Source organism: Cibotium barometz, chromosome 2 (genome assembly GCF_041138505.1).
Source record: "Cibotium barometz isolate CiBa-2024 chromosome 2, ASM4113850v1, whole genome shotgun sequence".
In the NCBI taxonomy this organism is placed as follows: Eukaryota; Viridiplantae; Streptophyta; class Polypodiopsida; order Cyatheales; family Cibotiaceae; genus Cibotium; species Cibotium barometz.
Genome location: NC_141047.1, coordinates 75,009,243 through 75,022,605, shown reverse-complemented (window position 1 = coordinate 75,022,605; position 13,363 = coordinate 75,009,243). Strand labels below are relative to the sequence as shown.

Below are 13,363 nucleotides of genomic sequence, written 5' to 3'. Positions count from 1 at the left end.
TTGAATGTTGTTTGCATGAGGAAAAATGAAACGACCTTGTAAAGAGGGCAAAAATGTTGCATAATCGTAGAGACCTGTGGATAGAAGAAAAATACTTAAGATGTTTACACAATATATTGCCCAGTCCATCTATGGAGTCTCACCCACCTGAAATTTTGGCTAAGGGGCTAGCGACTTGGTGTGTAAACCAGGGTCAAAATTTGACGATGTCAAGGGCCTTTTCACCTATCAAAAAAGGTAGAAATTTTATTAACATGTCAAAAAACATGAAATGTTTCATAAGTTTCTTTTCACTATGAAATATAGACTTGCTCTAAATTACCTTGAAATATAGACTTGCTCTAAATTACCTTTCATTTGACATGGCATTTCTAAAAATTTGCTTTTCATTTTTTCTTGTTATATATGTGTATGTATATATATACTGATACATGTATTACAAAATTATTATATATATGCATATATATATATATATACTGATACATGTATTACAAAATTATTATATATATTGTTACTAATATAAATTGTGATCTTATATTCATATTATAATAAAACTAAATTTGAGTTTTATTAATTGTATGTCCCACCTTTAACCCCTCTTCCTTGTTTCTTGTCTCCCCTTCATCTTTCCTGCTCGTGAGGCTTCTCTACATTGAAAATTTTGCCCTAACCAAGTCTCCTCTCCCTCCATCCCCTTGCCCAAGCAACCCATTTATTGCTTCTCTCCCACAGTCCCTCTCGTCCCTACCTTGCAACCCAAGTGAGGATGCATGGGTGATGTCTCATGCTAGTGGGTCATGTTGTGTGATGCAGGGGTAGTTCCATATGTAGGGTTGGGTAGAGCCCCTATATTGTGAAAGGCAAGGTCATAAAGGCCGTTGGTGGTGTAAGCCATAGCAAGGAAGAAAAGAGGGGCCATAAAAGTGCCTAATTAAGAAGTAGTTGGAGTAGTTAATGGTGGTTTCATAGGGTTTTGTGGGGATACAAGAGTGTGCTAGAAGTGCATGCAAGGGGCTTGAGCTGTTTCAATATAAATCGAGGGCCTTGTTGTGTGGGTATGAGTGAGCAAAGTTTGTAGAGTATAAGGGAGTCTCCTCTTTGAAGGTTGAGGGTTGTGTTGTTGCGAAGATGGGTTGAGGTGCCTTATTGAGGAGCCCTAAGTTCTAACCCAACCTCTTAGTGGTGGGCAAGACCTTGTAGAAGGTGGTTTTTCAGCATGGTGTAGTCTATATCCTAAAAGCTTTTAATTTTTGGAATCTCCTCATCTTTTTTGGTACACTTGGATCGGGTTCCCTAGTTCACCAACTAGTTGGTTTGCCTAGTGCACTAGCCAACAATGGTCGGTGGGTTGGGTGGCCTAGCTCACCAACGATGGGAGAAGAATGCAATTGAATAAAGGTAGGAGGATGCTTGATGCCCATGAGGTTGACCTCCTAGCAAAAGCAAAACGAGTGGTATAATATTATGGTTCTTCAAGGACCAATCATCCAAGGCATGGATCATACTTTCTAGTAGTAAGTCTTTAGTCATGAAGTGGGTATACTTTTTTCTATCACTATATGTTATTATGACTATAGATGTCTTTGTTATGATCATTAGTGTTCTCTCTTTAAATATACTAGTGGGCAACCCGTGCTTAGCACGTCTTTTGAGACTCCAAATTCAAATTCTACCCAAATCTCCTCAAACGTCCTCTTCCCCTTCCTGAACCTCCAAATTCTTGCTATGTGGAAGCTTTGTGAAACTCTTCCTTAAGATAATATATATAGAGAAGAGATGTAAAGAAAGAATGCAGAATGGATTTCATTCTCATGTATCCAATGTCACTTAAAACGTATATCCGTAAGAGCAATTTCAAAAATTGTATGTCACGGAGCCCCATCAAATTTTGGCCGTAGTCGATTAAAAGTCTTATCGTGTAAGTGCGTGCTTTATTATACTGCCACGTGGCCCCTGCTAAGCAGGTTTTGAGGAAGTGGCAGAGCACAGCAGCCAGTTCTGGCAAGCGTGTCTAGTGAGCATATTGGGCACACAATGATCGACCACCGCCCTCTGCTCGTTGATGTTGAGGACGAGGCTGTCGAGAACGGCGTTAAGGGTGCTGTGGCTGATGCTGAGGCCGAAGTGCAAGGCCAAGTGCAGGCGCCTGGCTTCCTGTGCCCTCTCCGGGTTGTCCCGGATGCTGGCCACCTGTTGGTTCCCGTCCTGCACAATTAGCACCACGCCTTCATCCACCTTCTCCAGGCACAGGTACACCAGCGCATTGGCGATCTCGTCCTGGTGCAGCTTCTTCCCACCAGAGTACTCCTTGAAAAAGCAGTGCATCGCTTTCACCACAGCCGCAAGATTCAGATCTTTGCTGCTCCACAAATCAGAGCAAAGACATTCAGTCGCAGCTGTCTGACGTTAGCATTTACAGGGAAAATGTTAAGAAGACGGGGCCTATTTTTATCAAGCACAAGGCGATTTGTTTGACACCTTGCATTACGAGCCACGTTAGAATTGGGATCGTAGACATAACGCTCGATCATCGCGCTCAGAAGACATTCTGTCTCTTCCGGGAAGCAATCGAAAAGGAGGAGCCTTCCTGTATCAAGTTTCATAGCTCAGTTTGTACAGACTCACAAGTGTTAGCCTAAACACGGCATGGCCAAATCCTGGCTTTCACCTAACCAAAGAAGCTCAAATTTGACACAATATTGGATAGAAACTAGAACAAGCCATAGCAAAGCTCCTTGAAACGCCTAATTAAAACAGATGCAAAGATGCCTACAATTAAGAGTTTAACTGCCATAGCTACAGATGGAGATGTGCTCACCGCAACCTATGACGGCTATGAGCTGTAGTCCGCGTGTTGGAGCATACAAGAAGGGAAAGATGAGGTGAGCGATGGCGCTGAGAGAAAGCTTCCCGTGATGCATGAATATGAGGTCCATCAAAGCCGCCAAAACGTACTCGCGAAAGCTGAAGTCTTCGAGATAAAGGGATGTCTGGAAGAGAGGAAGGAACTTGGAAAAGACAAAGTGCGAATGGAAGCTGCAGGCCACGGCAAGCCTGAGTGTTTGAAGTCGAGCATCTGTGCGCTGAGATTGCAAGCCCCGACGAATGAAGCCTGCCAATCTGCTGCCTTCTGCATCGGCCGAAGGCCTCCCTGCATCATTATGGTCGCCATCGCCCTCGTTGCTGCTGATATGTTCTTCATCTTCAAGCACATACTGAAAGAGACAACACACATGATCACAAAGCGCTCTGTCAGAAACCGGGACTGAATGCAGTGAAAAGATTGAAAGCTCAGTTCCAATTTCCCGTTGAAGGTCGCTCGTAGCTACATCAGCGAAGATAGGTGATTTTATGTTGGTCCATCAAGAGAAACGAAACAGATTTCAAGCTCAGTGCTCAGATTTTCTGATGAATATTTCCACGGCAATATGTAGTTCTTAAAGAAATAGGTATCGCGCTCCTGCTTCTCATCAATGGCCTTGCGCTTATCATTAAAGGGCATGCGCTCTTGTTCAAAGGCCTCGCGCTTTTTCTCAAAGGTCACAAAGGTACACTTACTAGTCTAATAGTCCGCAGAAATTTCAAGCCAAAATGGCAGAACTTTTGGATTTCCGCACCTGAAAGAGGCGGTTTTCATCGTAGATGCTCCAGCACACCTCTTCTTCCAGTAGGCAGAGCTTGGTTTGGAGATGAAGGTCGTCCGTTTCGTAGCAGGACTTGAGCTTGGTTTTTGCTGCTTCCACGGCCTCTCGGAGGCTGTGGAAGCTCCAACACAAGGTGCGCTTAGCGAAGTCGATCAAGTGCCTGGCCTCAGACGTGGTGGATTGGTCGGGCTTCAAAGCCTTGAGGAGGAGTTCGGCGGAGAGCGCCTTCCTGGTGTGCAGGGGCAGCTGGTAGCCCGCCGCTTGCATGCTGTCGAGAATGCTCTCCAGTGCACCGAGGTCGCGGCAGTCCGTCAGGAAGTTGAGGCGGTCGAGCAGGGGTAGGACGCGGCCTTCTAGAAGCGAAGCCGAGCTGTCGGGGTGGGTGGAGAGCTTCCGGATGTAGACGGAGAAGAGACGCCAGAACTCGTCGGAAGTCTGCGCTGCCATATCCACAGCTAGCTGCTCTAAGAACAGCAGCTTCTCTTCTGCGGAATCTTGGAATTTGTTAGCTGAGAATTTTAGTTAAAGAATGGGTAGATTTACAAGATTTGGTAGGAAACAACAACAAAGGTAAATATTTTTAATATTTTTCCTTATTCTTCTGACAAGTTTGTTGTTTGTTAACACGCGAGCGACGTGAAGTGGTGGCAAGTGGGAAGCAGGGTTTGGGAAATATATTTTATTAAGCCGGATTGAAAACCTTCTCATTGTATCTTCTTGTAGCCATTTCCTTAAGTCTACCTTGGTTTGTGGATGACCAGGCAGAAAACTATTGTACTGCACATTAAGAAGAGGCCTAAGAAACTCTCGTACATACCTTGAAGTGGCTAGGTTTCGGACTATGATGCTGGGCATTCAGTCTTGCTACGATCCAGTCCAGTCCGGATACACTTTCTTTGCATATCTCTCCTCACCTTCGACGTCACGACAAGGTGGTGTCGCTGGTATTCTATCTAGGCAAGGGCTTCTTTAATGTGCTATTCACAAAGGGCCAAGCCGTGTGTCTGATCTATTTGCAAGGGCTCCATTGTTTATGAGATAGAAACTTATTCTTGCTATGCCTTTGACCCTCTGTTTGATGTTAACAAGAGCGTGCAGGAAGCCTGCCTTGTCTGGGTTGAGATTGTTGGCCTACCACCTTGGCTAAGGCTTGCATTGGGGGAACTAGCCAGTGCACTTGGCCCGGCGCTGTATATTCCAAAAGAAGAGGCTTATGGCCGCCAAGCAAACAACATCTACATCACCAGAAACACCTTGAAAGAAACCCCGAAATATATAAAAGTATGCTTGGGTGAGTTAGGGAGACTAGAGTTGACTGAAATTCGGCATGTTTCCTGGGGCTTGCTTCAGATGCGGGGGCTTTGGACATGTAGCAAGATATTGTGGTGGAGGGACACATGCAAAACCTGGAGGCGAGGAGAGAAAGGTTGGAGAACCAAGCGGGGATAGCATTAAGGTAATAAGGAAAGCATTGAAAACTTGAGGAAGGAAGATAAAGGGAAAGGAGTGCTAGAAGCTGAAGGAGGAGGATAAATGGAAAGGAGTGCTAGAAGCTGAGGGAGGAGGACAGGTTGAGGGAGGCTGGACCAAAGTGATTGACAAAACTAAGGGTAAGGCTAGTCTTAGACAAATTAAGGAAGAAGCTAGAAAGGCTCAAATCGGACCTACACCAGTAGCTCGGGAAGTGGGAGGCAGCAAGTCTTAGAGTAATCTAAGCCCTTTGATATACTTGAATCCCTTCAACCCCTTGGGTAGGGTTGATAGTGAGACATCCTCTATTGAAAGATTCAACTAGTAGATAGAGACGGCTTGGAAATATATTGAGAAAGGAATCCCTGAAGAGGGAGGTGATGAGGAGGTAGACATGGTCCCTGAAATCGTCTTGATATGAGTAAGAGCGAGGAAGTTAGAGGCTGAACTTGGAATGTGAAGGGGATTAAAGATAGGAAGAAGAATGTTGCCTTTGGGGCGACCAGTTAGAGAGTGGGGGCATTCTATTATGGCTATCCAAGAACACAACGTTTTGGTCTTAAATTGGTTAGGAGGGATAGGTATAAATATTGGGTTGTGATGTATGGTGGGGTCGGGGGGGCTATAGTGGGGTGATGACCATCATCCTAAAAAAAATCCTTGTATAGTTGCAAACCATCCTAATGGTAGGATTCTAGTAGTTGAGATTCAGATTGGGGGTGAAAGGTTATGGGTGATGAATGTGTATGGGGCCCACAAATATAAGGTAAGGTGTGGAATGTGGGAGTGGATTTCCAACCTTGATATTCAGGGCTCTTGTATCTTGATGGGGGACTTCAACATGGTTGAGAGGCAACTGGATAGGTGTGGAGGGAACACTATTCAAATGGGTCAAGAAAAAAGGAAATGGGAAGAGTTGAGGGGAAAAATGGGGCTTGAAATAGGTGGAACATGGGAGACTGGGGATCCGACCCTCGCCACACTTACTTTAGTCTGCAATACTTTGGCTCTTCCTCCAGAATTGACAAAGTCTTCTTTAGCCAGCAAGTTGTATGGGTCCCTCACACCCTGAAGGTTGGAATTGACCCTTGCACTGGCTCATCTAACCACATGTCCTTGAAGTGGGAATGGTATGTTAAAGATTGGCAGGAGGAGAAACTAAATCAGTTCCCTACAAGGAAATTGATGGTCACCAATTTGTTGCTCAAGGACATCTGATTTGTTTATGGCCTACAGTAAATAGGCAATTGGTAGATTGAGGGAGAGGGAACAATGTGGGGTCATGGAGATCCTTTGCCAATGATATGGAGGGCATCATCAGAAAAGTGGGAAAACTGAGAGCCAATGAGAGAAGGCAGGAAAGGAGAAGATGGAGTGAACAACTAGTGGATTTACTCACAATAAAGGGGGACGTCACCTGCGTGCATGAACCTCGAGCGAACCCCCTATATATGATGCTAATAAGATGATAACACCCCCTACTTAAGCTTATAAGGATACCTTTAAAAATGACTATGTCACCCCCCTTTCTTATATCTATTTTTTTTCTCTAGCATTTACACACACCCTCTCCTTAGATTAAAGTATGTTACTTCGAGCCTTATTGAGTGAACATATAACATCTCCTTAGATTAAAGTATGTTACTTCGAGCCTTACTGAGTGAACATATGACATATCCTTAATGTTTATATACCCTCCCCCCCCCGGTCGAGGCCCCCTCCCCCTAACTTAAATTTAAGATTCAGTATTCACCTAAATACATGGCCTTACCCCTACCTTATAAGCTTATGCCTCATTTCAAAAAAACCCCTCTTGTACACTCTAGTGATATCATAAGTTTTCTAAGAGTGAATCCCCTGGGATCTCTTCAAAGGAAAAGGCAAGTTGGGAAATTGATTGGGGAAGAGGTTTGCCTCTATACCAGATGCCAAGCATGCCTTAAAAGTGAAGATGACAAGCTTGCCAGTGAGAGAGTAAGAGGACAAAGATGGAGAGCCTGTAGATAAGGCTCAGACTAACTAAGAGAAGTGAAGCTCCTTCCATCCAGTCATGTCCACCATGCAACCCCTCCCCTTTTTAAAAAAAATCACCTTCATCATTAAATTAATAGCATCATGACATGAATCTACCAAATCTTGTGTGTCGAATTTCTAAAACCTTAAAAAATCGAAAGTCCAAAACACATTAAACCAAAGCATATTTCATAAAAATTAATAGCAAAAGTAGTCGTTCGGTGCTACAATGCACACCTCAGTGGCCTAAACGTTGTCAAACATTCACTCCCCACTATGGTTTAGGAAAACATAGGTTCGACTTAGCCCAGAACTTGTTCAAATTTGTGCAAAAGTTGCTCAAATTTGTGGGAGAAGGAAAAGAACCCTCTTCTAGATTTTCAAGTTTTAGTTATATTTTGTAAAATTCATTGAGAAATGCCTTCTCAAAATGTTCAATTTCCTACATCCCTTCACTTAGTTACATCAGTTTTTGAAGCCAAGAGACCACTCCAAACATTCAGAGATCTTCCAATTCACTATTGAGTAACCTGCATATAAAGTCCCACCTTTCATCTTCCCAGACAAAAGAAGATTTTCTCCATGAGATGTGATACCCTATCTGCATACAAGTAACAATCATGGCTTCAAAAGTGTAGTCCTTAGGAGATTGCTTCTCCAAGACCTCACCTTCTTGTTTTTTGCCCAAACTTAGGTTGCTTTACTTTTACATCAGGCCCTGAGTATCCCATTAGGGAAAAAGGGAGCTCATTTTGGGGCCTTTTACGGTTTGGAAAAATAAGCTCTCAACCAATGAACAGAGGGCCAACGTAACGTTGGAAATTCACAAAAATAAAAGAAAATAGATAAAAGAAACAATATTTTATGTAGGTACAAGCGTGCTACATTAATGTGGAGATTGGTTTTTTATTCTCACAAGATCTTTGGACATGAAGATAGAATCTAGTCTGACATTTTCTCTGACAAGGGCCTTCCTGCTTCCACCTCCCTTTGAACTTTGAATTGTTGTGCTGCCTTTCCTTCGAAAGGTCTACCATTCTACACCACTACCTCATTGTGCAGTAACCTCTTCTTTTCCAAAACTGCTCCCTTGATCCAGTTTGGCTTAGAGTAAGATGTTTCTTGTCAACTATCTGTCTGCCTACTTTCTCTTTCTTGAAACTTCACTTTGTTATCTTGTTTACATTACTTTGCTGTGGTTACAGATTCACAAGGTATCCATGGTGAATAAAAACTATGGTCGTTCTTGTGGAAGACGCTCTGTGGATGATAATGCTATGAAGGCAGAATTATACCACACATCCTTACCCCGTCGACCTGCTTCTTCTATTTCTTCGGTAGAGAATTCAAGTACAGTCAAAACGGAAGGAACTTGGGAAAGGTTTACTGTTTCGAAAGGAGCATGGGTGCTCATGCAACCTAGTAAAAGAAAGAGACCCCAGACAAAAAATATTTTCTTGGGATCATGGAAGGGAAGAGTACGAGATTTTAAAATCACCAGAGGAAAGATATCGGTGAAAGAAGTTTTGATTCAGCATGTGTACATGCATAAAGAACTTGTCTTGCGAGACTATCCAATGATCTTCCGCAACACAGGCCTAATTGTATATTTTTCTATTGTGGTTTTGTTCTTTATGAGGTGCATGGATTTTTAAGACAAAGCTTTCTTTCTTTGCTTATTGATATTCTTGTGTTATTTTATTTCAGATTTATACCCTTCATCGTATGAGACATGGCAAAACATCGATTGTATTCTGGGATTTATAGATGTTTTGCATGGATCGATAGGAGAACAACAATACGAAGGTCGATGTGCAACAGAGCTAGCTCAATCCGGTATATTTTTTACTGATCATTTTTATCAGTTGCTGGACAATGCAAACACACATGGTGTGTTAAGAAAACAAGACCTTCCAGCATGGAATTCAGTGGATTGGCCTCTCCCACATTTTAGTGTTACAGAGGCATATAGAGCCAAGCTTTTCAAAGACGTACAGAAAGCTCTGAGGCCCAATATTGCCACAAGGATAATAAAAATTTCTTTGTGCATGCCTCTCACAGTTTTTGTAGACTTGTTTAATACCTTTCCAGTGAAGGTTTCAAAAACAATGTTCACAGTTAAAGCAACAAGTCTGGTATGCATGCCACAATTTCTGGATAAAGGTTGGGATAAGAAGACATGTAGTTCAGTGTTTTGTGAGGTTGTCCAACCTTCTATGCAACTGAAGTACATGGTTGCATCACAAAATTTCATTTTTTCTTTTTATTATAAGTGCAGTCGAATGCTAGGTACAAAACTAGTCCCTATGGATCAAGATGAAGATTCTTTTGGTGCAGAAAATAAACTTCTTGATATTGATGTTGTTGAGAATGGTGATGTGCTAGTCAATATCACATTAAGACAATGTTGCTCCCTAGCTCAATTGCGCAATGACATTCTATTTGAGACAGAAGGTTCTATTTCAAAGGACTTTTTATTTATCTACAACAATAAGAAGGTATACCATGTGACTTATCCTAGTCTCATTAAGCACTGCTATTAGTTTACTTTACCCTATTGTTTCATATTGCTTTTTTGCAGGTGCTCAAAAGAAGGGAGAGATCAATAAAATGCAAAGACATTGAAAATTTTAAAATTGAGATAACACAGACTCCATAAACAAAGGTATTATATTTAGAAATGTAAAATTCTGTACAGAAGTGTTTAATTACATATGTAGAACATATTCTTGACAACAATTTTCTATTTATCCACAGGCTGATCTAGAGGCTGCTCTACATGGTCCAAGCTCACCGTATCATCTTTATTTGGAGAATCTACTTTCTGTTGCTCCATCTTGTCGTGTACAGTCTCTTGGTGCTGCTCCATTGTCTCCTCTACTGCCCCTGGAGCATCTGTTTGCTGTTGCTCCATCATTTCCTCAATAACATCAGCAGCAGCAGGTCCTTGTTCTTGTGGCTTCTCCTCATCAGCACTAGGTCCTTGTTCTTGTGGCACCACATCTACATCATCTGTGTCATCAAGGTGTATGACACCTTCTCGGACTTTAGAGCTCTCACCTAACTCGACAGTAGCTGGTACAATAGGTTTGGGGAAGGCATACTTCAAAAACTTCCAAATTATATCAGCTCTGAAACTATACACATAGCTCGAGTTGAAGCTATCTTCTCTCATCTGCAATGAGATATGATGATTTAGAACACTTTGTACCAATATCAAATTTTTTGAAGCTAAATGAAAATTATTTTTTCTTACAAGCTCTGGCTGTCCTATCTCAAAATAGCTTGAAAGTATATATTTGGCACTAATCAGCACTCTCCAGCCAAACAGCTACTTGAATCATCTTGTTGTGGTGTCTGGATAGTTGGAAAGATATGTTAGAAACTGTTAATGTCTGAACAAAATAAAATTATTCAATAAGTTCAAAGGCATAGCATGAAATAGACATCAGTAGAGGGAGCAACTTTCTACCTCTAAATCTATTGGCTCTATTGAATCCAAAAGATTGACATTAGGAGGACACTGATCCAATGCATCTAGAAGTCTTCTAATACAACTGCAATACATATAATTCAGTTAGTGTGCATTAAATCCAAATAATGAAGTTTAAAGTTAAAAATAGCACACAAACCACTTACAATTTAACCTCTCTGTGTGTGTTTCTAAGAGAGTTGAATAAAAAGCATTGCTTCTGCTGGATGTCAATAGAAGCAAAGCTCCAGTGGTCACTGCATAAGGAAAAAAGCATTAAGAAATCAAAGGCTACAAGAGTACTCAATCTTGAAGGAAAATCCCAAAAGAAGCAGCCACACACATACTTGTTATGGTATGGAAGTAGCAAAATATCAACATGATCAAAATCACAGTGTCTGAACCAATTGGAAATATCCATGGGAGTTTCCTTTGGATCTCTTAACTTGAAGGAAATTGCAGGATCAATAATATAAACTGTATGCTGTACAGCATGGTTCAGCCAGCTTCTCATCATGCTACATTGGACAAAACAATAATTAAGGTAAGGTGTAAGGGAGGAGGTACAATAAGGATTGTTTTGCAAACAAATGTAAAATAAAAGACACTTACTAGAGCATTGCAAGAATGATAGTATCTGAGCAATACTCATTCTTATGAGCCAATGCTGCCAAGCATGCTCTTGTCAAGTCAAAATTATTCTCTGAAAAATCATCTTCAATATGGACAACTATGTTAGGGCCCAGCTCCTGCAACCTTCTCTGTATCTGTAGCTCCATCTGTACAGTCTCCACATTTATAGCAGATTTGGATTCCTCTATTTGCTGCTTCAGTGACTCCTCATAAGCAGCTTTCCCTCTGGTGCTCATTGAGTGGGTCACTTCAACAACCTTCACCTTGTCTGCCTTCAATTTCCTTGTAGGTGGAATTAATAATATGTCTCTCATTTTAATGTCCTGCCATTCCACAGGATGGACCAGCTTGTCATACCTCCACCTCACTCTGGACAATGTGTTGAAGTCCTTGGCCATCAGAGTTACCCTGTGAGCATGGGCTGCTACAAGCATTGCATCTTCAAAGTACTTCTCCAAGTAATCCTCTGCCATTTCCTGTAAGGAAAGAATGGCAGTCCTGTTCCACCTGAAACCAAGGTGCCAGCTATCACAAATTTCTCTCACTAGCCTCTGAAAAGGTGCCTTGGGGATTGCAAAGCCTATAGCTTTTTGCTGTTTCCTGATCTCCTTTAGCACACCAGCAGAATGCTTTAACCTCTTGGACTTTTGCTGCAGCATGCTCATTGGCTTCCCCTTCCTGCCATGTGCAACTCTTCCTTTTGTAGGCACACTAGATTCCTTGACATCAGCCCCAGCTGCTGCTGCTGCAAGCCCTGGCCCCTTGCCAGACCTCCTTGCAGTTGCCTTGGTTCTTGCCAACACTCTGAAAAGGTCCATACAAAGCAATAGTAAAAGATTAGAAACATGGAGAACATAGAATGATTAAAGAAGGTGATGACAAATTGGATGAAGCAAAATTGAACAATTTGCAACAAAAGGCGATTATGAAGATTTGAAATTTGTAACAGCTCAAAATCGTGTTTTTCTGCAAATACTTGAAACAACATGCTATTGCATTCATATGATGAATTCTCTATCTTTCCAACTATAAACAATATGTATTGTGTTTATAGAAGAACTATGCAGGCTTGAAATGGGTGGATGAAGAAGCATTTTAAAATTTGCAACAAAATGCGATTTGGACTATTTTGAGATTTCTAAAATCCTCTCCTCGCGTTTTGCTTCAAATTCTAGAGACAACATACTTCAGCATGCCTTTAGTCATTTCAGTGTGTATGCAGCTTGGTGCAACATGGATTGAGCCTATGGACATCAAGAAGTGATCAAACTCTCATTCAACAGGCCCAAATAAAAAGTCTTCCTGCTTCTACATGCAGTGGAGAAAATCTAAAAAATGCATATAATATTTATCATAATATGTAACCTACATCACATCAATCAATTCCTTACCCTAATATACTATTAAACAAGAAGAAAAGGAAAAAGATTTTCTTACTAACCTGGAAGCTATCTGCAAGTGTTCTGTGCTGATGATGAGTATCTTGTGCTGGGTATGAACCTCTGCTGATGGTGTGGAGTAGGGAGGTAGAGATGCAAGAGAACTCAGTTAGGAGAGTAGATTATTACAAAATACAAATAATGGAGTTATTAAATACCACACGTGTGAGTTGCTGGTCTGGATGCTGATGGTGTGGAGTAGGGAGGTAGAGATGCAAGAGAACTGAGTTAGGAGAGTAGATTATTACAAAATACAAATAATGGAGTTATTAAATACCACACGTGTGAGATATAGTCGTTTTTTAACACGTGTGGGTCCCACCAAATCTTTTGGGATTTGAAATTTGTGGGTCACTTTTTGCCTTGGAAATTGTGCCAATCATGATTTCATAATTAGATCCATTAACACTTTTCCCTCCCCGTATTCCATCCCTGCCAGCACCCTCCCATCATCCTTTTCTTTCCCACTTTGACCACTTTCTACCCAACACACTCCATCCACTCTGCAACCTGTCTGAAGACTACTACCATTACCAGATCTCCAGGTTACCAGTGCTACAGCTCAGTTTTGGAAGAGAGCAGGAGAATCTCCAGGGCTATTCCAATAGTATGAAAGAGGAAAAGAAAGGTCAGAGATCTATACCCTTTCCAATGTTTTCTGATATATATTTCTTCCATCTGTAGAATTCTTA

The 13,363-nt window shown here is 41.6% G+C and overlaps 1 protein-coding gene across 1 annotated transcript; it reads right to left on the bottom strand.

Annotated features, from left to right (window-relative positions):
- Nucleotides 1-1,888: 1,888 nt before the first annotated feature.
- On the bottom strand, nucleotides 1,889-4,091 carry LOC147641466 (uncharacterized). Its single transcript, XM_086810674.1, has 4 exons — nucleotides 3,618-4,091; nucleotides 2,819-3,215; nucleotides 2,479-2,587; nucleotides 1,889-2,362 (listed from the first exon to the last, which is right to left on the bottom strand). Exons 1-4 carry the CDS (start codon nucleotides 4,089-4,091, stop codon nucleotides 1,957-1,959), a joined length of 1,386 nt encoding a protein of 461 aa, XP_086666800.1. The 3' UTR covers nucleotides 1,889-1,956.
- Between the last annotated feature and the right edge of the window lie 9,272 nt (nucleotides 4,092-13,363).

What these genes read in the sequence shown, in the direction of transcription:
- LOC147641466 (XM_086810674.1), bottom strand. Translation starts at nt 4,091, where the DNA reads ATGGCAGCGCAGACTTCCGACGAGTTCTGGCGTCTCTTCTCCGTCTAC. An exon ending in ATGAAAACCGCCTCTTTCAG is followed by an intron (nt 3,216 to 3,617) that starts GTGCGGAAATCC and finishes TGTCTCTTTCAG; the next exon opens with TATGTGCTTGAAGATGAAGA. An exon ending in CATAGCCGTCATAGGTTGCG is followed by an intron (nt 2,588 to 2,818) that starts GTGAGCACATCT and finishes AACTTGATACAG; the next exon opens with GAAGGCTCCTCCTTTTCGAT.